This window comes from Recurvomyces mirabilis (assembly GCF_035927965.1).
Source record: "Recurvomyces mirabilis strain CCFEE 5264 chromosome Unknown scaffold_41, whole genome shotgun sequence".
NCBI classification, from domain to species: Eukaryota; Fungi; Ascomycota; class Dothideomycetes; order Mycosphaerellales; family Teratosphaeriaceae; genus Recurvomyces; species Recurvomyces mirabilis.
In genome coordinates, this window is record NW_027041975.1 from 96,783 (window position 1) to 123,366 (window position 26,584).

A 26,584-nucleotide genomic window follows, 5' to 3' on the forward strand; every position below is an offset into this window, starting at 1 on the left:
CCGTGGCCCGGCTTCGATGACTTAGTACCTACCACCGAACGCAGTCACGCAAGCACGGGATTACCTCCACTATACAGCCACTGTACAGTGGCGGAACAGCAACGAACAAGTCACGGCCTCCATACTTCAGCACCCTTGCCGCATAGTATCGTGAACTCTCCGTTACAGAATGGATGCGCCCCACACAGCGGTGTCATAGCGGTACTGCTCCAGCGCCTTTTCGTGTTGAACATACGGGCGCATTACTCGCAGTCACGTGGCACGTGGCGGTGCAGACCTGCCTATCAGGCATCAGAGTAGAATGGCAAACCGCAGAACACACTCGAAATATTGCAACCAGCTCGTATTCGCACATGTCAGTTGGCTGATCTTGCGACTTGAAACCTTCTCTGGAATGCACGCCTCTTTACTTTCGACCAATCAATGGTGTTATCACATACGGCAGAGGCGGAGCACGGCGGCAGAATTGCTGTCGATGATGTGCTTTTGTGATCGGCAAGCCACACCAGAATCTCTTCTCCGTGCCCAAGACAGTAACCAGCGCGATTATGATGACACCTTTGAAGATGATGTGGAGATCCTGTTGGGGTTCTCGTTCATCTCCTTAGCACGGACGGCTCGGCGTTTGACATGCATCGGCTGGTGTAGGTGGCGACGCGGAGGTGGTCGACGGTGGTGGAGAGCAAGACAAGCAGGTGGAAAGACTCGATGCGAAGCTTGATGTGGCCTTTCCGCCAGACAGTCCAGGCGACTGGCCTGTCTGTCAAACCTTGTTCGTTCACGGGTACTTGTGCTTGAGCGGGGGGGGGGCACTTTTGTACCTCATCATTGTCTTTACGGAAGTTTCATGTCGGCCAGCCAACAAGCAGGCTTCGTTGTCGCTTCACATTTGGGAGCAAGATTTGATTACGTGTACGCGTCAGAGGTGGTTGATAGAGCTAGGAAAGAGAACCATTTCACAGTCGTTCGGATATGGAGCAATTTAATTCAAGCCCAGCCCTCATGTCGACCTCGTGAGACGCTAAATATCAAGTCGTCGTCGTCGTCGTCGTCGTCTTCGTCTTAACCATGGTCTTCCGCTTTGGTCGCTTGCTTGTCCGGAACCAAAGCTCGATTACGCTGCAAGTGCTGGGCGAAGTCCTCTGCAGCTGGTTGTTAGACCGCAGAAGGTGCCGGCATGTTATGGTAGAGAGGGTGGCCCAATCATTCTCAGGTTTCCGAAAAATCCCGGAGCGACATCGTAGAACGAACATGCTACAATATCGTTGCGCCTGCAGCATCCTCAACCTTGAACCTCTGAGGGAGTGGATCTGATGGTTTGTGAGGTTGTGTCGATGTGCCGTTACCTGCTCGCAAACACAGATCTTTGCCTAAGCATGGACGGCTAGATAAGACAGTCGAAAACCGCGGGAAATGCTGCAGCTGATCAAGACGGCTTGCGACATACCAGTATACGTGGTCCCGGAGAGGGTCGATAGTTATCCTATCTGGAAGCTCGTCGCATACGATCTCAAGCAGATCACAGACAATCCAGTCGGAAATGCTTGTGGATTGTTTGAAGCTGCTCAAAAAGCGTCTGAGAACGTGTGCTTGAAATGCTTCGGCTTGGATGCGATCACCCATAGTGTAGAGTCTCGCAAGTAAGACATAGTCCGATTCATGCTGGATCGAAGTTTTGCTGGAAGTATGGTGCTGATACAGATATTCCAAGAAAAATGCAACCAGCTGAGGTTCCTCATCAAGATTGATCCTACGTTCGGCCGATTCCTTGAACCCACCCTGTATGTTACCTGCTAGCCTTCTGGATCCCAGAACAGCAAGATGAGAATGCACGAAGAAAGATTTCGATTCGTCTTCCGCTCCTTTCGTGACAAGCAATATCGGGATTGATGACAGAGATCTCAGGCTGTTAGTTCGCAGCTCCGATGTGGAATGGCTCTACTTACTCCGAGAAAGTCTTTATATCGTCTCCGTACGCCGCAAGGGTCATCTTTGTTATCCACTTGTACCCAGAGTCACTGTTCAGAAGCAGCAGTAGCTTTGGAAGTCGAAGGAAATCACGACATATCAGAGTTGTGGCCAGCTATTTGAAGGGCCTGCTGCCTGCCAAGCAGATTAACTACCTCCCCACACGAATCGATAGAACGGGCCGCCCCGCAGCCGATTGTCCGCGGAATGATCGATGTCTGTGCTTAGCCGCCCGCAACGATACAGCTGATGGCTCCAACAACGTGAGTAGAAATGTGTCCCCAGTTCTAGGATTACTGGACTATTCCTCGTAGCCTGCCACCCTGCGTTGACCTACTCCGCCGCATCTATGGAAAGTGTCGGTAACTGCAAGGTACTCTGACGGGTTCCGGATAGCATGAGGACTTATTAGAGCATGCGGGATCGTATCGCAGATGCAAATCACTGCTTCATTCGAGTCTATCACCGAGCCGCTGCAGGCGGGAGGGGCGAAGGCCACGTCCCGCAAATCATCCTACGACACGTTCAAGTGCATCGATGCCTCGCAGCACGTTCATGCAGGTATGTCGCTAACCAAGCAGTAACTCGCAGAGTCGACCGTAGCTGCCGTCCGGCGTCTCTTACATCATCTAGAGCGGTTCACCGGTGTGCGCGGTCAACCAACCAACTATGATATCGCCACACCACACTTGGTTCAATCTGGATATCCTGAAGGACGTGCAGCGGCGGCGCAGCCCAGGACACAGCATAATGCCTACGGCAGTCATCGGTCGTCGCGATAGCAGAGTCTGCCGCTGTACAGAGATAAGTGCTGCGGCCCACGCTTCAGGTTTGAGCTAGAAAGATCTTATGCCATCATCCATCATGGCGCACCCAAATGAAACGAGCTCTGAGGCGGCCGGTCGTGTTACTGCTGAAGATCGAGACATGGGAATTCGAGTAGTATCGGCGAAAACGAGACAAGCTTTCCATGATCTACTAGACTCGGCCACGGTTCTGTCGGGCGACCAGGGTATAAGGGCTATCCTAGACAACGTCGAGAGAATCCCGTCTTTGGAAGACCAGATCAAGCAGAATGACGAATCGTCAAGGACTCACGAGAAAACTCGTCAGCAGGCCCTGCACGACTACAATAGCGATAGAGATACATGGATGCTGGAAAAGCAGCAATTAATTGAAAGCTGCGCACTTCAACGCAATGAACTTGCCTCGATGGATGAGGTGACACGATCTCTCAAGAACGAAAAAGCCAGCTGGGCAAGCGAAGTGCAGACACTGAAGGAGAATGAAGGAAAGCAGAATCTGGACGTGGAAAACAGGCAAAAGCAGATACAAGGTCTGGTTAAAGCAATCGAGACTGCACGACAGGACATTTCGGTTCTAAAGAGCACTCTCGCTTCGTGTGAGTCTAGGACCAAGGAGGTCGAACATGAGCACAGCGAGTTACAGAAGATTCATACAAGGGCAAGAAAAGAGGCAGATGCTGCCACACAGCAGCTGCAGGAAACAACAAGACTCTTCGTTCCACTATCAGAAGATCTCGCACCGTGAGACAACACTCTCATACTGGGATATTCTATCCTGTTAATTCTGTTACTGATTGTTCGAACAGGTTTCAAGAGCTCGACAATATATGGCGGCGAGCTTGCATTCTAATTCATTCAACTTTCTTCCAAGATACTGGTATGGATGACATAAAGGTATTCCAATGCTGCTGTCGCGTTAGCTCTTCTCAACTGACACATTGTCACCTGACTAGAAATTCTGGAATCGATTCGGACAAACGAATGACTGGTGCAGATCGATGCCGATGCCCAAAAGCAACACTGACGCCGGAAAGCATATGCGTTGCGTTGCAATCTTGGGCAGCCTGGCACGTGGCTTCACGGACAGCTTATTCCAGCCGACATACCTCCTGCCCGAGAATAGCGGCATCCGTGATATGCTACTTCGGCAAGCGAATGCGGATCCGGAGAGAGAGTCCACATTGCGCGCACTCCTGCAAGCATCGCTTCCGAACGAACAAGAAGATGCCGCCTCTAAGAGGGTCGAGACAGTGTGTAACAGGTTGATGATGGAAGTTAGTTCTTTGCTCTCGTCGGATGAGAACGCTCGGCTACAAAACTCACTTACAAATTTGGCGGACGAGGCAAGTGAAGCTTGGCGTGAGATATGTTGCTTTACAGAGGCTGTCGCACCATCATTCGAAATAGTGCAATTCACTGAGTGGTCCTGGAACAGCTTGACATACAAGGCGGGCCGCCTAGTGATTGATGAGCAAGCACAACAAGCTGGCGATAACCGAGAGCAAATCGTATTCGTCGTCTTCCCACGACTATACGCGATCTACGATGGAGAAAGACACCCTGAGACTCACGGCGTTCTCTTCATGTGGTCCGAAGCGCAGGCGGCCATGAGGGATGTGGCGCCTGTCCTACTGAGCTCACGTCAAGGAAGAAGCGATTCTACTCGGTCCCGACTTCATTCTCGGAAGCCGTCTACAGGTGTAGCATCTGATCATACGCACTCTGGAAGACAGTCTTTTTTAGGTCCCTTGGCCAACGGGCAATGAGAACCATTCCTGGATCCCGAAAGCTGGATCAATCTCGGTGTTAATTCATCGGCAGTACACGGTCGTGCATACATGCGAGGCAGAACCAACGCACTGTGAGTCCCATGCCGTCATACAGCCTGTGGCTAGCGAAAGCAATAACGTCGGAGTCTGCGCAATGGTCGGTAGTTGCGAAGCGAGGCTTGAAACAGTATGTAAAATGAATAACGATTGTCCGCGCCTACCTTTGGCTGTCGCCATAGCCTACCACGTTCCATGATCGCAGGTTTTGATCTTTTACAACCCAATCGCAGATCGCAGGTGCATCAACTGTCGTGGCATTTTCAACGCAAGTATTCTGTTCACGATCTTGCATCGTGCGGACGCCCGTACACCAACTCCCACAAACACTTTGTGGTCACGTTGCCGGCCTCTCGCTAACCAACACTTGGTCTGGTAGATGCAGAGACTGCTCTTACAGTGCAACCGGGCTTCACCAACTTTCGCGCTGACGCGCCTTGTGGTCTACCTGACCGAAGACTGTAGGTATGTGCCACAGTCCTCGAGACAAGCAGGGATTGAAAGAGGATTGGTTCAGAGCACAATTAAGCGCATTGCACAGTTTTATGTCAACACGATTATACATCCTAAACTCTCACCCGCACCAAGGTTGTCTCCTTGCGAACAGAGAAACTGTCGGCATAGCGAGAGCGAGAGTGGTGCTGATTCGGGCCGACAGGAAGAAGATATCTTTGGTCTTGCTTGCCCCTTGGTATCGAGAGATTTTCAGACGCTGACGGGATCTAGCAGACGGCTCTGCGGGTTTCAGCCATTGTATAGTACGTCAGTCCATCTGCTGGGGCTTCGAAGCAATAGGTATCATGGCTGCAACAGTAGCATGACTCCATGCACTATCTGAGACTTCCCTACCGGGCTTTCTGATCTATGCTACCTTTTGGTCAAGCAGTCCTTGAAGGTCGATCCACCGGGTGGTCAACTCTGCCGAACGTTCCTCTTCTACCTCCGGGTCCTTGTCACCTCGGGGTTGTTGTCACCTCCGGGTCGTTGTCACCTCGCGGTCCTTGTCACCTCGGGGTCGTTGTCACCTCGGGGTCGTTGTCACCTCGCGGTCCTTGTCACCTCAGGGTCGTTGTCACCTCGGGGTTGTTGTCACCTCGCGGTCATTGCCACCTCGGGGTCACCACCCCCTCGGGGTCGTTGTCACCTCGGGGTTGTTGTCACCTCCGGCTCATTGTCACCTCCGGGTCCTTGTCACCTCGCGGTCATTGTCACCTCGGGGTCACCGCGTATGGATCGATCTACCCTATGGTCGTGTCTACCATATGGCATTGCTTGCTCTATGGTCAGCTCTACCCTATGATCCGCTTTACCCTATGGTCCGCTTTACCCTATGGTCCGCTTTACCCTATGGTCTGTCGGACCCTATGCTCAGCTCTACCCTATGCTCAGCTCGACCCTATGGTCTGTCGGACCTTATAGTGAGCTCTACTCTATGGTCTTTCGGACTCTATGGTTTCTCCGACCCTGTGGTCAACCATGCTCTGTAGTCATCTCCGCCCTGTCGGCCTCATTAGAGCTGTGACACTCTACAAACCGCCCCTGCCTTCTAGACCTACTCACCCTTGTGGAAATTCACTTACCGTAAGGAATTACATCGCCTGAGAACTCGTATGACCTAGTAATTCATTGGCTGCTTGACATCTAGGAGAAGCGCATAGCAACATGTAGTATCAACGCCCCATTATTTACTGTTTATCGATTCTTCTACCGTTATTAACAAGCTTTATTTGGCTACAAGTTTGGCCAACGGTGAGAATGGCAACGGACGCCAGAGAAGCGTACTGCGCGTTTTGTACGAAGCTCTGCTATCCTGCCATTAGCGTTGTTATTGGTGAAGTAGATTGTACGCCATACCTGCTGGACTTGCGTCAGAGAACCCTCGCTCAAAAGCGCCCAGATCCTCTCATATAATGCGTTGCGGGGATCCTCTCCTAGCCAGGAGACGACCTCTTCGAATAATGTACATAACATCTGAAAGTCGTTCTGATAGTCGGTTGCCGGACGAAGAATAGAGTGACCAACATTCGCTGGGTCAGATCAGTGATTGATGGTTTCTATTCATCACTCGATCGAACGAACCCAGCTTAATAATGCCATTGCGGTTCATCAGGACATTAGACAAACAAAGGCCGCCGTGCGCGACGTGAAGTCGTTGGTGCACGTACTCGACACCGCACAGGATCTGAGCTTGGATATCAGCTTCGATCTGGACTGATAGGAAGCACATACCTGCTTGAAAATCGCCCCAATCAATCGGTGATTCTGTGCTGGATACGAGATCGAAGGCTCGAGAGGATGCGACAAAACCTGCGACAGGGACATGTCCATTTCCTCGTACACGAAAGAAATTGTCGCGTTATTGCAGAACACATGATGCAACACCGTCACATTCGGATGCAGTGGCTTCGGGAGCGGCTGAAGGGCGGCATTGTTATTGATCTCTTCTTGTTTGATAGTGTACAGAGGATGTGCAGTCCCGAGACCAGTCTGCCTTCGCCCACTTGTGATGGTGCGGCCAAACCACTCTGTGCCTTGATTGTGGGTGTAGGAGATTGCAGAGTAGATATCCCAGACGTCTCTCCGGCTGATACAAACTCCGTACTGCATGGTAAGATGCGTGGGTACAGTGAAAGGGTGTCGAAGGGATGCTGCCTGGTCCGACGAGGCCTTGAGACTGTCTTCAAGCTCCGGGGACGTGTTGATCTCGCTTTCTGCTAGCATCTCTGGATGTCAGGTCAAATAGGACGGAGGAAGGAGTGAATGAAAATTTTCAGTCACTATCACTGCTTTATATGTTTCTGACATCGTCCGTTAATCGACATCAAATGGAAATCGACAACTGCGCCAATCGGGATCACCCAATATCGACCAGTCCGTGTGTACAGGTATTGGACGCCTGCCAGTCAGGAGAGTAGTGGAGCACACGCTAACGGCGCTGCTGGCTGGAGTTGATGTCCGACCAGGGCATCGCCAGACGTCCACAATGGAGTGGGTAGCATCCGCATCTTTTACGAGGATTCGATTCTAAATGATGGCATGGTAGATGCATATGGATGAGTCTCTGATTTACGGCAGCGGGTCTCTTGATTGTCCTTGTTATTCTGAAAACGTATGGAAAGAATCAATAGTCTATAAAGAGATCGAAGTCGTCGTCCTGACGAAGTGATTGCATAGCTGATGATCTCTCATGCTCCCAATCTGCTGGAGGCTCACTCAGGTCTTTCCCGCACATCAGTTGCTTGGCCACCCACCAGACCACGATCCCGGTGTTGTGAGCATTGTCAGGTACGGGGGTGCTCTACGACATGCGGTCAGGTCAGTGGACACGGATGGCGGAAACGACTGACCTTAACCATATTGTACTCGTATGGACGGTCGAATGGATTTCCTCCACTCGAGCGAAGCCACTTTTGCAGCATGGAGAACGTGAAGCGGTCATAGCCATCTTGCCAGGCACTGTCGTAACGAGCGATAACGTGATTCATCTGGTCGAAGACGGCTAGCTGCCAATGGTAGCTTGCGAAATAAGGCAACACTTGATAGCGAGCATTGTTTAAGAAGGTCGAACAGAGTTGTGGCGACCAGGTGGCGGTATCGTCATCAAGTGCAGCGTCGACAAGTCTGATGCTCGGCCAAATGTGAAATTTCAGGCGACAGTCGTCCGCATCTACTTGGGGTCTACTGTTGAGGCCTTGAAATAGTTGATCAAGGACGTCTGATGACAAGTCTTCAGAGCTCAGTGTGCATTCGGTTTGTCGACACCCGTCGCCAAGACCAGTGCTCCGTGCCACGTCCGACGTTCCCGCTTCTTCTGCATGTGGTATTGTGTCACTGAGGTCTCGAACGACAGTACCTCTAGGCGGAGGTTGGCCGAATCCGTTGTGATATGTAGTAACCTGTTCGTTGTTCGTCATAGCAGGCGAGCTGTTGAGCTGATCCACAGTGAGTACCTGGGGATTCAAGGTGTCGCAGGTATGTTCCCCAAGGGAAGGGTGCGTGGGGTCAGGCAAGGCTGCTGACGCGGGCTGAAAGATTTGCCGTCCTGAAGGGGTCTCAGAAGAACCTTGTCGAACCCGAAAGTTGGATAGCACGGCCATCATCTTGTCGTTTGCTTTCGTCAAAGCATCGGCGAACGATTCGTCTCTTTCCTGAATGGCATCCAGAAGAAGAGCGAACTTGTCGTGCGACAGGTAGCGTACACTAGGCGTGGTGGACGTCAGCGCATGAAACATATTACGGGTTACCTCAGCCTAAATGATCACCTTTCGTCCGTCAACTGGTCAGGAACGAGCAACAGGCTGCCGCACCCAAAGCGCTGAATGAGTTCGGCCCACGGCCGTCCGCTATGCTGCCAATCGTTGACTTTGTTGGCAGCCTGCGCGCGACTTCTCCTCGACTGCCAAAAGATAATATCGATGAAACGACTCTTCACCTGCGTCTCCAGCCGGCCAGACGTCGGGGTCAAATCGATAGAATTTGCCCTCGCGGTGTCCTCCGTCCACTGCAAGAACATCGGAGGATGAGTTTGTGCCAATCTGTAAGTCGAATAGAATTGAGCCAACATCATCCTCTTCCATACCCGCGACAACCGCTGAGAGATGATGTTGTCATCGATTTCTCTGACCAGGCTCGGCAGCGCTTCTATGAGTTTGATTGAGTCAGTAGGGTTGTTCGTTAGCAGTCTATCCATTATCCATGAAGATGGAAGCCGTGCAGCTTCAGTCCCGATTGCATGAGCCGTCAGATGTTCGAAAGTCTCCTGCAGAATCTCAGAGTCGCTGTCCGTGCCAAATGCATCTACTACATCAGCAAGGAAATTGGTCACGTCACGCTCATGTGCATGTTGCTGGTATTTCCGCTTTTTCCCTCTGCGAAAGGGGGCTCTCTGTTTTCTCGATCCATTCTTCCCATGTTCCGGTAAGCACGGACGTTGACTGCGACTTTGCTGCTGTGGTCTAATCCCAGCGTCTGTGGTGAGCTCGGGGCGACTATCTGAGTCAGTCGACCGGCTGTAAGTCGCTGGAGAAGTCCGGGCGATAGGCGCAGGGAGATGCCCCAGTGCAGTCTCAGCATGATTCTCGATACGTACCGTGCGGGTACGAGACGGGTCAGTCCGAGTCGCCCGCGGCCCGGCGGTCTCGGATGGCGGGGACTGAGAAACAGGGAAGGCGGGTGGCGCCACGTTGACATGCGTACGTTCTTGAATATCAGCTTGCGCTGCATGATGTAAAGACCGCTCCGCCGGCGACGTTCTGTCACCATGCATGACGATCTCTAGTTGCTTCAGTCGGTCCACGATGTTGATCATCTCGACACGCAGATTTTCTGGCAGGCGTGCCAGCTGTTGTGCGAGTCTACCGATGCATTCATGAATAATGGCGTATTCTTCCATCATCCTAAGTGCCTATCATGGCTCTGACAAAGTCCGTAAGTTACAACTGGAAAAGTATTGAACGAATATTTACATCGTGGAAATGTTACCCTGCCGTTGTGACTCCGGCCACTTTCGCGCACGGTCCGCCTCGGTCTCGGCCGCTTTTTGTGTACCTTTTAATAGATCGATCCTTGAGTCTAAAAATATCATTGCTGTAGCGTGGTAGAGCTTGAGTTATGGGCCGCGGATTCGACAGGCGCAGACTCAATCAGAACACCATGATGCTAACTTCGACCGCTACATCCAGCGTAGTGCTATGCAACGTGAACGAGGAGACAAGCAAGCAATCGTGTTTTAGAGCATCCGCTGTTTGCACAGCAGGCCCTCCTGATAATCACATTTTGGGCCGTAGGGTGGTCAAGGACAGACATACGCATGAACAGCAAACCAGCCGCTGAGAATCTTTTCTTAGCATGTCATATACGGTCCATGTATAGTACAGTGCACAGAAATAGCCCCAAAGCACTAATCGCCTAACGTCCTGCGACAAATGTGCTTGTCTGCCATGCAAGGAAGGACGAAACACGATGACAAGTTACAGCATGATGTACTCAATGAGGACCGCCTTCCCCCTCCCCAAGATCGTGTACGAAACGTAAGGAGCAAAGCAAATATGGTCACTTACGAGACCGAGCAGGCGAACGATGCACAAGGGAGCACTCCTTTAACGGCGACATCGATGCAAAGGACAGAGGATCTTGTATGTCCATCCGACCACAGTATCTATAGTCGTCATCGCCGGCGAGGCATATTTAGAACGCTGGCGAGCATCATAGGGTAAGTTACCGTCACCACCACATAGGAGACGGACTCGGGTTGTGGCCGGCGGTCTGGTGAGAAAGTATCCTATGCGTGCTGCTTGGCGAAATCGTGTCTGGAAGACGAGTTCATCTGAGTTATATCGTCAAGCGACGCAGAACGTCTCGCACAAGACCAAGCCAAGAACTATGCAGGTGCGGTGGGCTCAAGCGCCATTGCTCCGGCGAACGTCGTTCGGAAGCTGATGTGACAACGCCCAAATTGACACACCTCCACTGAAGCGATGTCACGTGGGCCAAATTTCGTAGCCTGGCCTCGTCAGGGGCCACGCTCACCGGCTGACTTTGGGCTCGATCTGGTTTACCTCGTCTTCCAAGGCACGGAAGAGAGATACCAGTGTCGCAACTCATCCTGAGCAGTCGCAGCACGAGAAATTCCTGCAGAGTGCTGGGTAAAGTCAATATCGTAGCTGAATAAAGAATTACACAGATCCCAAACTTGAGCGCATACTAAGCTTGCTTCCCCAACGTAATCCACACTCCACGCGCAAAGACTTTAAGCGATTGACCTCTCAGCGACGATTGCATCCATACCTTTGCTTTCTGATCGAGCACCTGCGGACAAAGTCGTCCCGGTACCCACTGAGCTTTCATAACTTGCGGTCTCCCATGAATCATGCACTTTAACTCATAATCGCCCCCCCGAAGGCGCTTGAAAAATTATCCCTGCCAGAGCTCACCACCGTCAGCGTTGATAGACAGTGACAGACTGGTAGATGAAGAGCCACCTTGCGATCTTTGCTATAGTGACTGCCTCCTGCCACCCTGAACGCTTCCGGCGGCATTTGACTTTGCCGCAGACCGTTTGCGTTGACGCTTCGAAGGTTTCCCGACTTCACGAGAAGGCTCGTCGGTGGATGTGTTCGACTCGAATGAAGCACCCTCAATCCTTGAGGAGGTAGGACTCCCGCATGAAGTACCGCTGGAGGGTGTGGCAGCGGGTGCCGATCTCTGCACCGCAGTAGCGTTTGCGGCAGCGATGAAGCGGTCACGTTGTTCCTTGCTGATATCTCTAGAATTGCGGAATGCTGCGGCACCCTGGCGGAAAGTATCCGATGAATCTGTCATCGCATACGAGCGAAGCTGAGTCATGTGATACTCCGTCTGCCCGGTCGCAGATTGCCTGGGATGTGTCGCGTACACTCTTAGCAACCCTCCTTCTGAATGGTACGTTGGCACGAGGGTGTAAGCATTGCGATCGTAAATCGGTGTCTCGCTCCCGTAGTTCTGCAGCTCCCACATCGCTCGACCACCAATTGCCCCGGCGTACGTCGCCTGTCGTCGCAGCACATCCGCACGGCCAGATGGGCCTTTCACCTCTGTGAGGTGATTTGGCGCCGCTGGCAGATGTTCCGAGGTTGAGGGGACGATGTAACCGTTTAGAGTTCTGCGGACGGCCAGGTCTATCTCCGCCGGTCTCGCGCCATCGTAACCATCAGGTTTCGCATCGGTGATACCGGGAGCGAACCCAACCAGATTGCTGAACAGCATGTTTCCCTCATTATAAAATTTTGTACCGGTATTGCCTCTGATTGTGGGAAACACGTTCATCATTACATTTTGCTCGCTGCTCGCTGCACGGTTTTGGTCTTGGAAATCCTCAAAGGCACCTTCAGAGAATTGTGACGGTGAGAGGGACGGTCGTGGTTGCGACAATCTTCGACAGAGGTCTTCCATGTTTTGTGGCTTGGGCGGCCTGGCTCCGCTTAATGTTCGAAATCCGTCTGGGTACACGCCATGGTCGATCAGTAGTTGCTCAAATTGAGGGTCGTACGGGCCCGTCGTGCCAGTTTTGCCCGTGAAGCTACTGCCTGCCAGGCCGGAGTCCCGCTGTCTCTTGTTCGTCCGGGAGTTCGACTGATTCATGGCGTCCTCAGTGATCGGCAGACCGGCGTACTGTAGCTTGTTTCAGCATCTTCTCATTGAAGGCTTATTTCTGCATACTCACACCTCGCAGCTTGCTCAGATCTGGACCACCGTGGCGGGCGAAACGTTCGAGCCGCTGTGGATTTGACCTCAGTATTCGTCCTGCCGTCTCCTGCACACTTGCGGTATGCGGATGTCTCTTCTCCTGTGTACGACGATCGAATTCTCTCAATGCCTTGCGTGTGAGAGTAATCTTGGATAAGTTGTCCCAGACGTCTGGAGGATAGCCGTCGGGGCTTCTCTTCTGCCTCTTCGCCCTGAGTCGTGACTCGTCTTCTTTGCTAGCAGGTTGATCGCGTTGTCGTTTGCGCTGACATTTCTCTTTCCCTGACAACATGGGCGCTATGTAGCTGCTCCAGGGCCGGCCAGGCTTTGTGTTCACCAAGGATGTTGGATCGTGCTGAGATAACTGCTGCATGTTCACGTTGACACGTTTCGCTTAGCGCAGTTACTCCGCACCGGCGCGAGGTGACTCATGGTTGCCTGGAGCGCAACACCAAGATGCGCTGATGGCTAGCCGCCGTGGGGATGATTATCTGCTGTAACGCTGAAGGCTAACGGAGGATTGGATGAGATGCACCCAGGTTGCTTTGACCACCTAGCGTTGGCAATGTCGCATGGGGAACGGACAGTGCTCGGCGGCCCGGGAGCTAACGCAAGCGGCTTGTTTCACGTAACCCAGCGCTCAATATCTTCCAGTGCGACAGAAACATGCACGAACGGCGTTTCGTCTCTACATCTATGGATCCTTTCACGAAGAAGCTGTACGATAGACCGATCAACGGGAAGTATGTCTTGATCGAGAGGCTCGGTAAAGGTGGCTTCGGTGTTGTCTACCTCGGTGTGTGCTTTGTTTGTGCTTTACAGACCCCGCACTGACATGCATTAGCAAAGAATATAGTGAACGAAGAAGAATTGGCACTGAAGCTAGAGCATCATTCTATCGATCGGTCATTTCTGGAGGAGGAGGCCCGGAAGTATGAGGCCTTCCAAGATGTCGTCGGGTTGCCGAAGGTGTACTGGTTCGGCCGGCACGACGATTTCAGAGTTATGGCTTTCGAACTGCTCGGCCCCAGTCTTGACGATCTATTTGCATATTGCGGGCATCGCTTTTCACTCAAGACGACTCTCATGATTGCAGATCAAATACTCGTCCGACTTGAGCAAATCCACTCCAATGCAGTCGTCCACCGCGACATCAAACCTCAGAACTTTTTACTTGGTACTGGTACAACCGGCAACGTGATATACGTCACCGACTTTGGACTAGCTGACGGGTACACCATATCTTGCGCTAAAGCGAAGGACGAAATTCCTCCACGGTCGCGCCTGGTCGGTACTGCTAGATTCGCCAGCATCAAGGGACACCAGGGACACGGTCAGTTCACGTGCTCACAATTTGTAGTGCATATGACTGACCGCTAGCAGCGCAGTCTCCAAAGGACGATTTAGAATCGCTCGGTTACATGATAGCCTTCTTTTTGCTAGGGAAACTGCCATGGCAAGGCCTGCAATCTCACGGGAGGGAAGAGAAAAATCGCGTAGTCATGGAGAAAAAGATAGCAACCTCACCGGAGCAGCTCTGCGAGAAGCTGCCTGCAGAATTCGCGGAATACATGCAGGAGGTGCAGGACGTCCCCAATGGAGGTCGACCACACTATGAGAGATTTCGACACAAGTTTCGAGAGCTGGCTAGGAAAGAGGGCGTGAAGTATGATAATGTGTTTGATTGGACGATACGCCTATTCTCAGAAGCTGAACCGGCGACGTCCGAGCGCAGCAAGCGAGCTGGTGTGCGAAGAGAATAACCATACTCAAGTCGCCTTTCAATGGGACGCAACGCCCGCTATTGGATCTTCTTACGTCACTCCATAGAACACACGGCAGCTCGCGGATCTCACCTCATCGATGATTCTGCGATCTCATTCGTGTCGTCATGAACAAGAGTATGTAAAGCATATTACGTGGCTGGACGAGCTCTGCACTTCGCACGTAGCCGCATAAAAGTTACTGCCTTTCGACTTTGCCAGGCCCAAAAGAGTGTCGTCTTCACGAAGCTGGTTTGCGTAAATCTAAGGTGGGTATATGTAGGGGCCCCCAAGGACTTCTTTTCCACCTCAAAGTAACCAACATCCTGGATCCGAGAGCTCCCAATTTTCCGTCACAAGCACCTGTCCTTGGTCCTCTAGGCAGCAATTTCTCAAATCAGTCTACATCCGGTATTTCACAAATAGCATTGCCAATGTCAGCCAAGGCTCCTGGCATCGCATCTAGCCGCTGGCCTGCATCTGGTCCTTCGCAACCAAACCCACAAATGACAGTCCAAAGTTCCAGCTAGCGGGGCCAGTGCAGGAAGTACGAGTGTCCGCCATGGCAACTTTTTTCGTGATATGCCTGGAGGAAGAAAGCTCATTTATTGCGAGAACGGTGGCGTGAAGCAATGGTGCGACATAGCGCAAAGGGGAGCAGACAGGTTGATGACCGTCAATATAGTCACTTAACGCTGCGATCGCAATCGGGTAGACTAGGTTTCGCTGATGGAAGAGGCGTATTCCATCTGCTCGGAACGGCTCGAGATGTGCAACAGGATGATAACGACGGCATTGGTGATGATGATGATGATGATGATGACGAGTAGCTAAAGCAAGCCCTTTGTAGCATAGGGTTCTATACTTAGTTGCTATTTCCGGTGTGCATTCATTCTTCTTGCAAATATGATATATCTTGGAACATGGGTATCTATAGTGCAGACATATTCCGTTCACTCCCGAATGTTCCCCGAGCTCCTCCCTCTCAGTATGCCTCAGGCATAATCACATCCTGAAGCACGGATGATAAAACTCGAAAACACGATCTCTCCTGTGCGATCATCACATTCTTGCGCTGAATATATCTAACATGCAGGTCATGGTCAAAGACTGGCACTGCGCCATATGCTTCGGCGACGTTTCACGCCCAGTCAGAGAAGCTTTAGCCTTGCTATCTCACGGGAACCCCCCAAAGCCATTGAGCGCGTACAAACTACTCAACAAGTGTGATGCGGCTATATGGTTGCTGCATTTATACTGCTACTATCTTACAGCAAAGTGTTGGAGCATGCAAAGTCGCGATCTGTCCGAGCTCCATTACGGTATTTATATGCTAGGCGAAACCTTAGTCCTCCGCTTCAGCGTACCTCCTGAAGTGAGGCAAAAACGAATGTGGAAGATCAGTGAATATTGCCGCGAAAGCAGTCAATCACTGATCTGCGAGGCGTCTCCCATGTTCGCGGAAGTTATACGATGCAGAGAACTGCTGTAGGGGTTCTGGAACTTACCCAAGGAGCTCCAGGACATTATCTGGGCTCATTTGTTGCAGAATGAGAGCTTCTTCAGCAGAGCTTGTGCCGCTTTCACCGTGTCGAAGCAGCTTTTGCATCGAGTTCGCGGCCACTTGAGCGTGCCGGGAGACATTGATAAACCTAACAGGATTGATAGCAATATGAGTCTGTCGCGCACAAGCTACTGCGAGTCAGGCTTGCTCAAGCAAGCCCTGGTTTCTGGGATTGTGCCTGGATGTAGATCTTTTCTACTCGGCCAGTCCTTCATCGATATGGATGTCTTTGTGTACGCTCTGCAATCTCTAGTTAATGATGCCGGCACAACAGACCGACGGCTCGGCGACTTCTTTTATCATGAGACAGATCTCAATCAAAATCTTAAGGAATGCATAGTTATATAGACTTTCGACGATTTGGATTATATTGAAGTCAACCTTGCCTCATATGGTGGTTTGCTAAATTCCGCAGCATGCGGCAAGTGGCATCGTACTGTGATATGCGAGCGAGGCACTTCAGTCATGATGACAGGAAAGGTGGGACCTAGCATTTAAAGAGATGGTCTGAGCCGTGTTGACGCGATGGACAGGGTTGGGCTCTGTCATCGATCATTTCTGAGGAATGCGACCCAGCGATGTGCTTTTCGGACAAGCCGATTGGTCAGCTTCTTAATTCTGTAGGCTTTTTCAACTCTCCGAAGGATGACTGTACGATGGTGCAGATGCAGGTGCTCTCAGTGGATCGTCCTCTAGCTGGCATCACTATCATAGGCAGTCATGGGAGCTCGGCTGGCATCTACCTCCATCAGAAGCAGACCTTGGACGCTAGCGCGCCCTATTCAATGCTGCCAACAGAGCTTAATGACAATGTTGTGCTTCAATATATACCTGTCGAGGACGGATACTACATCCAGAACGTTGGCGTACGATACCACGAGACTAATCCCATGATCTTGACACATTCCTACATCTTCATATCGCTGAGTAATGGACACAGGAGTCGAATCTTCACTGGCGGATGGCATATCCCGCCGGAAGCGGTTGCAGAATACCACTATGCCTGGCTAGGTCGCAACGACGTGGGATATTGTCTATCGCGTCTGCTCATCGATCGGATTAGCTTATAAGACCCTATGCTGAGGCTCGGAGTCTTAATGCGTCGATCTGACAGCATTTCAATCCGTGGTAAAATACGCCAGGATATCGAGACTGACGTATCACGTTATACGGGTGATGCGACTAAGCTCGAGGCTTACCTCCATCGAGTCTATCAAAGACAACCTCATCTCCAGCCACCTTTGGCGCCGGAATTCGCACGTTACTTCGGTACTGTTGATGTCAATCAACATACCGGTTTTCAGGTCTGCCTGATCACACTCGATGGTCGCGAAAAATGTCTTGGCATCCTTTTCGGGAACGAATTGCTCCGGCAGTGGCGCTATGGCTGGCATAATATTCGATGCGGTTCACTTCCCACAAAGCTCGTTCTTTGCAATCAGGTCGATGAAGACGATCGCTTTTTCGTGATTTGCGAGGAGTCGGAGAGCAAGAGCTTGGATGTTGTTCCATTGCGCGTCTGTCTGGAATGGTGATTCACCCATAACAGTAGTAGAGTGGGAAGGAGAGTGTCTTACTGATAGCTTCCTTGGACACTCGCGACAACGCAGAAGAGCACTCGGATGCCTAACAGACCGCAACTGCAGGTGACTGCAGCGACAACACGTTCAGCGTGTCGATATGGACGAGCCAGTAGCCGTTTTTGGGGTCGAACGAAGGTGCGTGAATGTTATGTCGTCATTATCGCATCGGCGGCCATGGAAGCCGGAACGGTAAACAGTAACAAGCCGAATGACGGTCCAGTCACGACCTGACCGCGGACTTGGTGCCTTCGAGCGATCTGGGCGCTACTTACTCTTCAAGGTGTAATAAGCGTGCAGTCTTGCAGCCATTTCAAGGTCATGAGAAGCCTCGTTCCTCCATAGGCTATCTTGCTATAACAGCAACCTAATCCCTCTGCCTTTCTCTGTCGAAACCACGGCATATTTAGGACGCGCGAAATGGTTGTAAAGCTGCTGCTGGACACGGATACAATCGATGTCAACCCCAAAGATGAGCATGGCAGGACACTACTATAGTGTGCGGCAGAAGAAGGGCGTAGTGTTGTGGTAAAGTAGCTGCTTGGCATGGGAATTGTTGATGCCGGATGGACCCACAGAGATTTGAAGCCTGCCAATCTAGGAATCGTTGAGCTTGGGGAGGCTCGAAAGGCCGCCATTATCGATCAAGATGCAGCTTGTCGCCAGAAACCTAGGGGTTATGTACCACAGATCAAGGCGTGCGGCACAATCGGCTCCCATGCAGCATAGATTCTCACTCGTGGTTCACAGCGGAGATACGGTGTCGTTACTTTGTGCTTAGATTGTGTGAACAGGCCAGAAGTTGCAGTTGTCATCTTAGAATTCAGTTAAGTATTTGTTGGTATTGTACTGCTAGGGAAAGCAATTGCGGGCTGGGACAAACGCGTACGCTCTGCACCTAGCACATTCTGCCTCGAAATTATACACGCTCGAGATGGTTGTTTTAGATCTCGATCATCACGTCGCCATTTGCGAGCCAAGTAATTCCACTCGATGATGATCTTGCAGAGAGGGGACCGACAAACCTCGACACTATTCTTGGACAGCGGTATACGGCCGGCCCGATCCTTCACACCGCTGTTTGGTGTATGTTTCGGGTGTTTGTGAAACACTGCTCAAACTTCCAAGCAACAACGAAGCGATATAACGTGTGAGCTCTGGGCTCTCGAAAACTTTGCAATATCTTCCCTGGCTTGTCCCAGTATTCGCTTTATTCAAGCTTGGATTCCGAATTGCTAGATTCAGTCTTTTGTTGCACTGGCCACGATGCCTACCGACTCAGGATATGCACACTCTCACACTACCATTACGAAAACAACATATGCGAAATGCAAAGCGTGTCCTAAGCATAATGTGGAGCACCGAGCGACTTATATCCGCAACGTCGCGGACTGCCGGGCTTTGGCTGAACAAACCACCGCTAGCTCCACGAACCGGCGATATGACTGCCCGAAGTGCTAGTCAAGGATGATTGAAATATTGTGCGAAACGTCGGATCTCGGTTAGTCTTTTGCTGTTTACACTCTTCGACTTCTTTCATTTTAATCTATTATGATAGACATGAATTAGCGAGCATAGGCATGAGATGGAACAATCCGAATAAGGCCTGAGGCAGCATTGTAGGTCACATATTTCAGTGAAGTGGGTCAACGAACAGCCGAGTCGGGCCGGCCCGACGCGCGGCCTCGTCACCACGACGACGACTGCTCCAAACACTCCGTATTTTCAACACCTCCCTTCTTATCCCGATGTCGTTCTCGACCGGCTCGGTAGGTGGTTCTGCCAGAAGACAAGGCGAGCCTTTCCTGCAAATTGAAGACTGGCGGCCCCAAGGAGTCCAGAAATGTATCGCATTCTCCGGTAGAAGTTTTGTCGGGCTCATGGAAGGAGGACTCACCGTGCTGAAGTATCCCCATTTCAAGAGCCGAGATGCAATGCAAGACCTGCAAGAAGAAGCAGATCGCTACCACCGGCTCGGACCGCACGAAAATCTCGTCGCTCTTGAGTCTATCAACGAAGATGGGTTGCTCTTCGAATTTTGCGAAAGAGGACAGCTACGCGACGTCATTCCGACCCTATCCGAGCATCAAAAGAACACAATTGCACAGCAGATCACTCTCGGCTTGATACACCTCCACGAGCGAAGATTCATTCATTGTGATCTTACCGTTAACAACATCTTCATCACTGCCGAAACGCACGCAAGAATCGGAGATATCCAGGGGCAACTTTATCGATTCGACGGGTCTATTGAATTACCTACCATGTCGCAAGAGAATGCAAAGTCGCGTCATCCGTTTGCGGGTGAAGATGAGTTCTCGGTCAGAACAGACATATTCGCCTTAGGGACTCTGTTGTATCATATTTGGTACAGCCAGTCACCTTTCCCAGATCTGGACGAACATACGGACGGAGATGTCATTCAGGAGAAATATCGGGCTGGAGACTATCCCATCATTTTCACTGAAGCCATCGGCATGGACAAAATCATCAATAAATGTTGGAACTCGAAGTACGACAGTGCCAATCAGATTTTGGACGACATGGTCGAGCTCTACGCGGCTGAACCAAAGCTTTCGTGAATGGAAGCTTAGCACCATCTCCTGTATTGTGCCGGTACTCTTGTGGCATCTCGATGCAGACTGATTGTCTGGACTGGACGGACCATAAATGCCGACCCTATCACATGCAGCATCGTTACCCTTCGCCTTCAGAAATGAAGAGGGGAAAGCAAGGCAGAAGCTCCCGATAATGCACACTGCTTTCGAGCAAAAGTCTTATACGCCTGCACATTGCGTATGGCCAAATCTCGATATGATATTCGGCTGTTTGCTGCTTTTTTTCAGTTTTCTCGGTCTCGAGGACTGATGCAAATGGCAGTGAATTGAATTCGGCGATTGAGGTCGATGCCCAATATGGGTCTTGAACAATAGCATGATCGATTCGAGCAACTTCACGAGGTCGCATAGATATGGACGCCGGCATAAATATCCCTTGAGGACCGCCGGCGAACTCGGATAGGATGCGCAGATCCCGTTCACGTGGCCGACAGCGACACGGCTCTCGTCATTCCGAAACTTTTCGGGCACAGTCCTGCGAAGACGAAAGGGTTTATTTTCGCGGCGGATTTCCTCCGCTAAGCCTGCTTTTTCGCCCGAGAAAGGGTTACAGTACCTCGCGAACCTGCAATAGCCGGCCGCTATCCTCACAAGCGTAACCCCAAGCATTCGTGCGGGGCGGCGGGCTAGTCGTGGCAGGGCTTGCTATATCGTCCCTCCCTACGTCACGAGCCACTGTAGGAGAATGGAAAGAGCACTCCCAGATAAGTTGCAACCGGCGTTGCTGCGGATATATTTCGCAACTTCAGAGAGGTGGCATGAGTTTCTTGGATTTTCCGACAAAAGGCAAAACTCTGCGGCAAGCTTTTCGATCCTGATGACACCAGTGGCGTGGTATCCGCTGCTGAAAGTAAGTTCCTCGTTGATCATACGGAACCTCTCCAGGCTTTGAAATGGGTGCAAGATGCCATGAAATGGCCTTTAGGGGCGATGCTAGACGGTCATGAATTCTCCCTCCTCATCAAATGCAAGCGTTGTCGGACTATCCCGTAAGCTGAGCGCTTCCAAAGGGTCAGTGTCAGCGCCATTATCGCTTAATGACCTGTATGCGTCAGGCCCCTGAGAGAGTCCGAAAGGCCAGAGTAGAGAGGTTGAAGTTGCGGTCTTCGGTAGCTTGGGAATACAGGGTTGATGTGGGTCGCGATGAACTAAGTTAGAGTTTCAGCTGTTGATAGCGCTCGAACAGCGAAGCAAGCTTAAAGTAGTGCCTTGCACACGCAAAGAGCTTGTCTACCATAAATTGACACATCTAGCATGGGTGGGGAGTCGGAATTACAGATGATACGGCCGTTCCACATAAATTCGAGTACTACTCATTTTATCCGCTGCCTTGCCCTTACCTTTCCGCACGACACCGTAAATTCGTGAGCTTCTACTCACTTCTAATATCTTGTAGTCTCTTTGGCGGCAGTTCTTGGCTGCCGTTCGTCTTCGGATTTTGCACCACACACTTGATTGATGACAGCCATACACGATCTGTGTTCTTCATAGGCCATTCGTGCACCACATCTGCCTGTACATCTAATGCGATGTCTGTCCACTACGGTGCTCGGCAGGAGGCTTGAGTTTTCAGCCTGTGGCGAGGCGCGTGTCGTGATTCGGTGATCAGGTGGTCTTTGAATACAGTTGCTTGTTGACCCGGTCCTGTCATCACAGCCGACATTGAGCTCGCGCAGCCGTTGCTGGATAGACTTGGAGTTTCGATTGCACCATATCCTGTAAGAGTACCCACCGCGCAGATGTGGTAGCTTAGCTGAGTAGAATGTCACCAGCTTTGGCGAACCTAGCGATCCAGGCTGTTGTGCTTGCTTAGCGCCAATGCCGATATACATCATCTGGACTGGCGCTTTCGCGAGAGCCCGGAATCTTCAAGCATTCCAGCCGGCGGCGAGGTTTGTCCGACATTGAACCTCGACCAACCTCGGCACACAACTCTTGTCTTACGATGTCGGGCTGCATCTATTTGGTCGGACACGATCTAACATATTTTCTACCAGCCTAGAGGAATCCAATAGAAAAGGCTAGCACGACCTATCTTGGCTTTTCCTCACCTTACACAATGCTTTGAATCTCCTCAACCGGTCTGACGAATCATAAGATAGCGCATCTACGATTTTCAAAACAGCTTCAAGTACTGTTCTGACAGCTACGAAGTGACCCGCACAGTTTGATTCTTTGCAGAATGCTCTTCCCACGACGTCGAACATGACTCGCCCCCTTTCAATTCGAAGATACTCGCGTGCTGCGGTCTCCCTTCCTCGATATTGCAAGAGCAGGAGATGGCTACTGCCGGCTGTCAACCAAGAGAGACTGAACCGTACCTGCCTAGAATCTATCGAGAAGATAGTCAGATTCCGTTTGCACCAGATGGAAACTCGCCTATGATCACTGGCAGCGTCGAAAGGGTCAGAGGCATATCTGATGAATTCAAAAACTTAATTTGCGTTCGGAAAAGCCTCAAAGTCTCAGACGATTTGGCAGACAACAGACAGAGATTGGTACAAGAGGCCAAGATCCTCCACTCCGCCTATCATCACCATGTTGTGCGCCTCATCCACACTTATTTCTATGAAGCGGATGATGATGAGACTATATTTGCTGTCGTCATGGATCGCGCAGATGGCAGCCTGGACAAGTACCTCAAGCCCGGAAAGACACCTTTGGCTCAATGGTTTGGATGTTTGATGGGTGTGGTACGCCACATCCACGCCCTGGGCATACGCCATCGGGATATCAAGCCGGCCAACATCTTGGTCAAAGGAGGAGAGGTTCTTCTGGCAGATTTTGGCATATCACAAATGGGTCTCGGAAGGACGATGCCGACCACATTCAAGGATCGCAGTCCGTCGAGAAGCCGGGAGTACTGTGCGCCCGAAATCGATCGTGGAAGCACCCGCGGTCGGTCTGCCGACATTTTCTCGCTTGGAGCGGTGTTCTTGGAGATGTTTTTAGCGCTTTATCACCAGAACGAGATGAAGTCACTGAAGAATGTCCTAAGGCCTTCACCTCGATCGACCCTTTCCTACGCTCAGCATATCAACGAAGTCCACGAATGGGTCCAGCAGAGCCTTCATCCTGACGGCTGGCAGCGCGATCTTCTCAACACCTGTCTGAAGATGCTGCGACCCGCCAGGGATGACCGCCCTTCTGCCGAAGACGTAATATCCATCTTTTCTCCCATGTCGAGCTCTGACGCGACCATGGTGTGCAACTGTGTGAGAAACCGTCCTTCTCCACACGAGAGGCTGACCGAAGCATGCCGAATGGGAAGGGCGGAGGAAGTACATGACCTGTTGGAAAATGGGGTTGACCCCAACACTCTCGGCGCCATACATTTTGCTGCAACCCGCGGGTCCGTAGCAATGTTGGAGGACTTCCTGGCTGCTGGTGCGCTCGTAGACACGCGTAACACCGTCGATCAAACAGCGCTCCAATGTGCAGCACGAAATGGATTCGAAGATGCAGTTAGACTGCTCCTGCGTTATGGCGCCGACGTCAATGCCAGTGATGAGAACGACCAGACTGTTTTACATGGGGCTGCTGCGCATGGTCATCTCGATATTGTGCGAATACTGCTGAACGGCAACGCTGATCGCTCGAAGAAAGATTTGGAGGGGCAAACAGCTATCGCATTAGCAGCAAGGCGAAACCACGACTGTGTCGTACAATACCTGCTGCATTATGCACACTAGATGATCATTGTGATCGTACAGTTGACCGCGGTGACTCAAGCTCTCAGACCATGGCTCGGCATTGTCGTCTCAATTAGTTTTGCAATGCGCAGGGCGGGCCATTCTCTTCCCAGCGCGATGCCAACTAATGGGAGACGCGATACGCCTATCCTTGCTCCTGCGGCACCCTCGCCTATTCAGATCAACACGCCTCTCAATTCATCCACCACGAGCTCCGTGAATGCAACCTGAAGCTCAATACCGGTCTGAGAGCCTTCTGTCTGATCCGCGTTTTCTTGGATGGACATCCCGGATGCCCCATGAGCGGAGAGACATCGACATGTTGCTCTCCAATACTTATCTCCGATCATACTGCGCAGTCCTCGGAGCGGGTTGGAGTCAAAAGGGGGAAATTCTTCTTCCTCCAAGAGCCAACCTCGGATTCGAACAGCCTCAGCGGGCGGGGCCGGCCAACACTTGAGATTCACCAATGTGTACAGAGGCTGCCAGTAGGCGATTTCGAGGAAGACGAGGCCAAGGCTGTAGATATCATATGTCTTCCGGAATCTCCCTTCTCTGGGTGTTTCGTTCTGAATGCTTGGCCACCGATAGATGTCCCAAAGTGGATCCAGACCACGGGACGTCGTCTCATTGCTTTCGGGCCTGGCATATTCGAAACCTGACAGGATCGGGCTTTCTACATCGAGGCCATTTACACCATCAGGAAAAATGATGTTTGCACTGTGTATGCCCTTGTGCAACCAGTCCACCGTGTGCAGATATAGTACCGCAGACGCAAGCTTCCATGCCAAGGAGATTCGCTGTGATAATGGGGGCTTGCGTTGAGCTTGACCAAGCAGCATGTGCAGCGTCTCGAGTGTTGTCCCTCTTTCTGAGCCTTCTGGCATGCGGAAGATCCAGCCAAACTGGTTTTGTCTGCGGCGGGCGTCTACGTATCCAATACAAGTTGGTGAGAAGAGGTATCGAGGCTTATTGACAGAAAGCATCTGTGCCAATGTGGCGGTCCGCACAATAGATTCCTGGTCTACACAGGATCGATAGTGGGCATTTGTCGCGGCTCTCCATTCGACCCAAACTTGTTGGTCATTACCCTCCTGTTTGAAAACTCCTCTCGGCCTGTACGGCCTGGACCTTTCCTTCGCATTTTCCGTAAGAATGTGGGTGAAATGCTCGTTGAACTGAGCTCCGTCATAACGTGGTACAGTTACCACATCTGCTAGGAATGCGTCCACGGTCCGCTCGGACTCATCGTTGGTGGTCAGTAACATGGAGTCCGAAACGCACTTGATCGTCTTCAGACGTAAGAGGTCTTGTAGCGTTTCGTTGCTGCTGTCATGGCGCATCGGGCTCGGTCCTGCTGTTCTTGCCGAGGTCTCAACCATGTCTGTCACGGCATCGAGCATGTTTCTGAGCTCGCTGAGTGTGTTGCTGATGACTACTATCTCACGGAACGTCTTAGCTGCCGTTTCGTCGAACTTTTTGGCGCGATAGTCGTCCATTAACTCGTGGAGGCGCTCCATCAACCGGTGTAGATCTTCTAGCAACGCTTCAAAAGCCCCTCTATCAACAGCCATCCAGCGAATGCGAAGAGGGTGCGCAACTACCTCCTTCGTACCCTGGGCTGTTTTCGATAGCCATCGGGCGAAATTATGCCTATTCTGGGCATGCTTTCGCCCCTCCCTGTTCTTCTGGTATCTAACTGCCAAGCTAGAAACTTGCTCCCTTACGTTCACCTCCCGAGCTCTGTCTTCTTTCCACATGTGTCCGCTGGCGTGAGCCTGCGGAGCTTCGTTTTCCCAACGACCGTTGATGTCTTTAAATTCTTCCAGAAGCCAACCGATTCGGGAAAGGATCATGCATAGTTCGACCGCGTTTGTACCCAGGGACAAAGCCACATGCTCGCCATCAGGGACATCCACTAAGCCAACGGCGTCGCCCCAGGCCAACAAGCGGTTATATTCGATCATCATTTGGAGACGGCATCGCTCAAACTCTTGAGGCATCTCCACCACAGAAGACAAGAATTTGAAAACTATGCACCGGTCAGAGGCGGCTTCAAATTACGGTTAGAGGCAGCTCACGTTTGATCGAACGATCAAAAACTTCAAAGGCTAATGATGCCACTCCAATTGCAAGGCCTGCAGCACTCGCTGGGTCCATTTGAAGAAGTTTCGGCCACTCACGGAAGGGCAGGAAAGACAACCAGAGGGGGACGTGGAGAAGACCCCGATAATGTCTTCGAAGATGGAAATCAAGGAAATTTGGATTGTTTATGTATGTATGGCAGCCGTGTCTACGCCTCAGGCACAGAGTACTTTGCCGATGCACATTAGCGGCTACACTCTGCCAGGTATTGGCGGATTATATCCAACCATGCTGAAGCGCCGTACTGCCAGTGCCTCCGCGTGACGATCAATGTCTTGTTGAGCAGATCTTGTTTGTGTTATGTCCCTTGTACGCTTCTGACCTTACCACCTGCTACATTCCGTCGTTCTGGTCGACTCGATCCAGACAATCTGTTTTGCAAAACGAAACCACTGTCTG

At 51.4% G+C, this 26,584-nt stretch overlaps 8 protein-coding genes across 8 annotated transcripts; 4 read left to right on the top strand and 4 right to left on the bottom strand.

Annotated features, from left to right (window-relative positions):
* Window positions 1-2,832: 2,832 nt before the first annotated feature.
* LTS14_010385 (uncharacterized protein) lies at window positions 2,833-4,540 on the top strand (the record flags this gene model as incomplete). The annotated part of the gene is made up of 2 exons (XM_064843061.1): window positions 2,833-3,515; window positions 3,769-4,540. The coding sequence occupies 2 exons, from the start codon at window positions 2,833-2,835 to the stop codon at window positions 4,538-4,540; spliced, it is 1,455 nt and encodes a 484-aa protein (XP_064689365.1).
* Window positions 4,541-6,323: 1,783 nt separating this feature from the next.
* Window positions 6,324-7,321, bottom strand: LTS14_010386 (uncharacterized protein; the record flags this gene model as incomplete). The annotated part of the gene is made up of 4 exons (XM_064843062.1): window positions 6,324-6,410; window positions 6,455-6,627; window positions 6,680-6,782; window positions 6,830-7,321. 4 exons carry the CDS (start codon window positions 7,319-7,321, stop codon window positions 6,324-6,326), a joined length of 855 nt encoding a protein of 284 aa, XP_064689366.1.
* A 400-nt stretch (window positions 7,322-7,721) lies between these two features.
* On the bottom strand, window positions 7,722-9,995 carry LTS14_010387 (uncharacterized protein; the record flags this gene model as incomplete). The annotated part of the gene is made up of 3 exons (XM_064843063.1): window positions 7,722-7,898; window positions 7,948-8,800; window positions 8,863-9,995. 3 exons carry the CDS (start codon window positions 9,993-9,995, stop codon window positions 7,722-7,724), a joined length of 2,163 nt encoding a protein of 720 aa, XP_064689367.1.
* A 1,598-nt stretch (window positions 9,996-11,593) lies between these two features.
* Window positions 11,594-13,196, bottom strand: LTS14_010388 (uncharacterized protein; the record flags this gene model as incomplete). Its single annotated transcript, XM_064843064.1, has 2 exons — window positions 11,594-12,748; window positions 12,801-13,196. 2 exons carry the CDS (start codon window positions 13,194-13,196, stop codon window positions 11,594-11,596), a joined length of 1,551 nt encoding a protein of 516 aa, XP_064689368.1.
* Window positions 13,197-13,519: 323 nt separating this feature from the next.
* Window positions 13,520-14,586, top strand: CK1c (casein kinase I; the record flags this gene model as incomplete). The annotated part of the gene is made up of 3 exons (XM_064843065.1): window positions 13,520-13,619; window positions 13,668-14,156; window positions 14,207-14,586. The coding sequence occupies 3 exons, from the start codon at window positions 13,520-13,522 to the stop codon at window positions 14,584-14,586; spliced, it is 969 nt and encodes a 322-aa protein (XP_064689369.1).
* Window positions 14,587-19,478: 4,892 nt separating this feature from the next.
* Window positions 19,479-20,312, top strand: LTS14_010390 (uncharacterized protein; the record flags this gene model as incomplete). Its single annotated transcript, XM_064843066.1, has 2 exons — window positions 19,479-20,051; window positions 20,109-20,312. The coding sequence occupies 2 exons, from the start codon at window positions 19,479-19,481 to the stop codon at window positions 20,310-20,312; spliced, it is 777 nt and encodes a 258-aa protein (XP_064689370.1).
* Window positions 20,313-22,627: 2,315 nt separating this feature from the next.
* Window positions 22,628-24,040, top strand: LTS14_010391 (uncharacterized protein; the record flags this gene model as incomplete). The annotated part of the gene is made up of 1 exon (XM_064843067.1): window positions 22,628-24,040. The coding sequence occupies one exon, from the start codon at window positions 22,628-22,630 to the stop codon at window positions 24,038-24,040; it is 1,413 nt and encodes a 470-aa protein (XP_064689371.1).
* Window positions 24,041-24,216: 176 nt separating this feature from the next.
* Window positions 24,217-26,200, bottom strand: LTS14_010392 (uncharacterized protein; the record flags this gene model as incomplete). Its single annotated transcript, XM_064843068.1, has 2 exons — window positions 24,217-26,072; window positions 26,122-26,200. The coding sequence occupies 2 exons, from the start codon at window positions 26,198-26,200 to the stop codon at window positions 24,217-24,219; spliced, it is 1,935 nt and encodes a 644-aa protein (XP_064689372.1).
* Window positions 26,201-26,584: the final 384 nt, after the last annotated feature.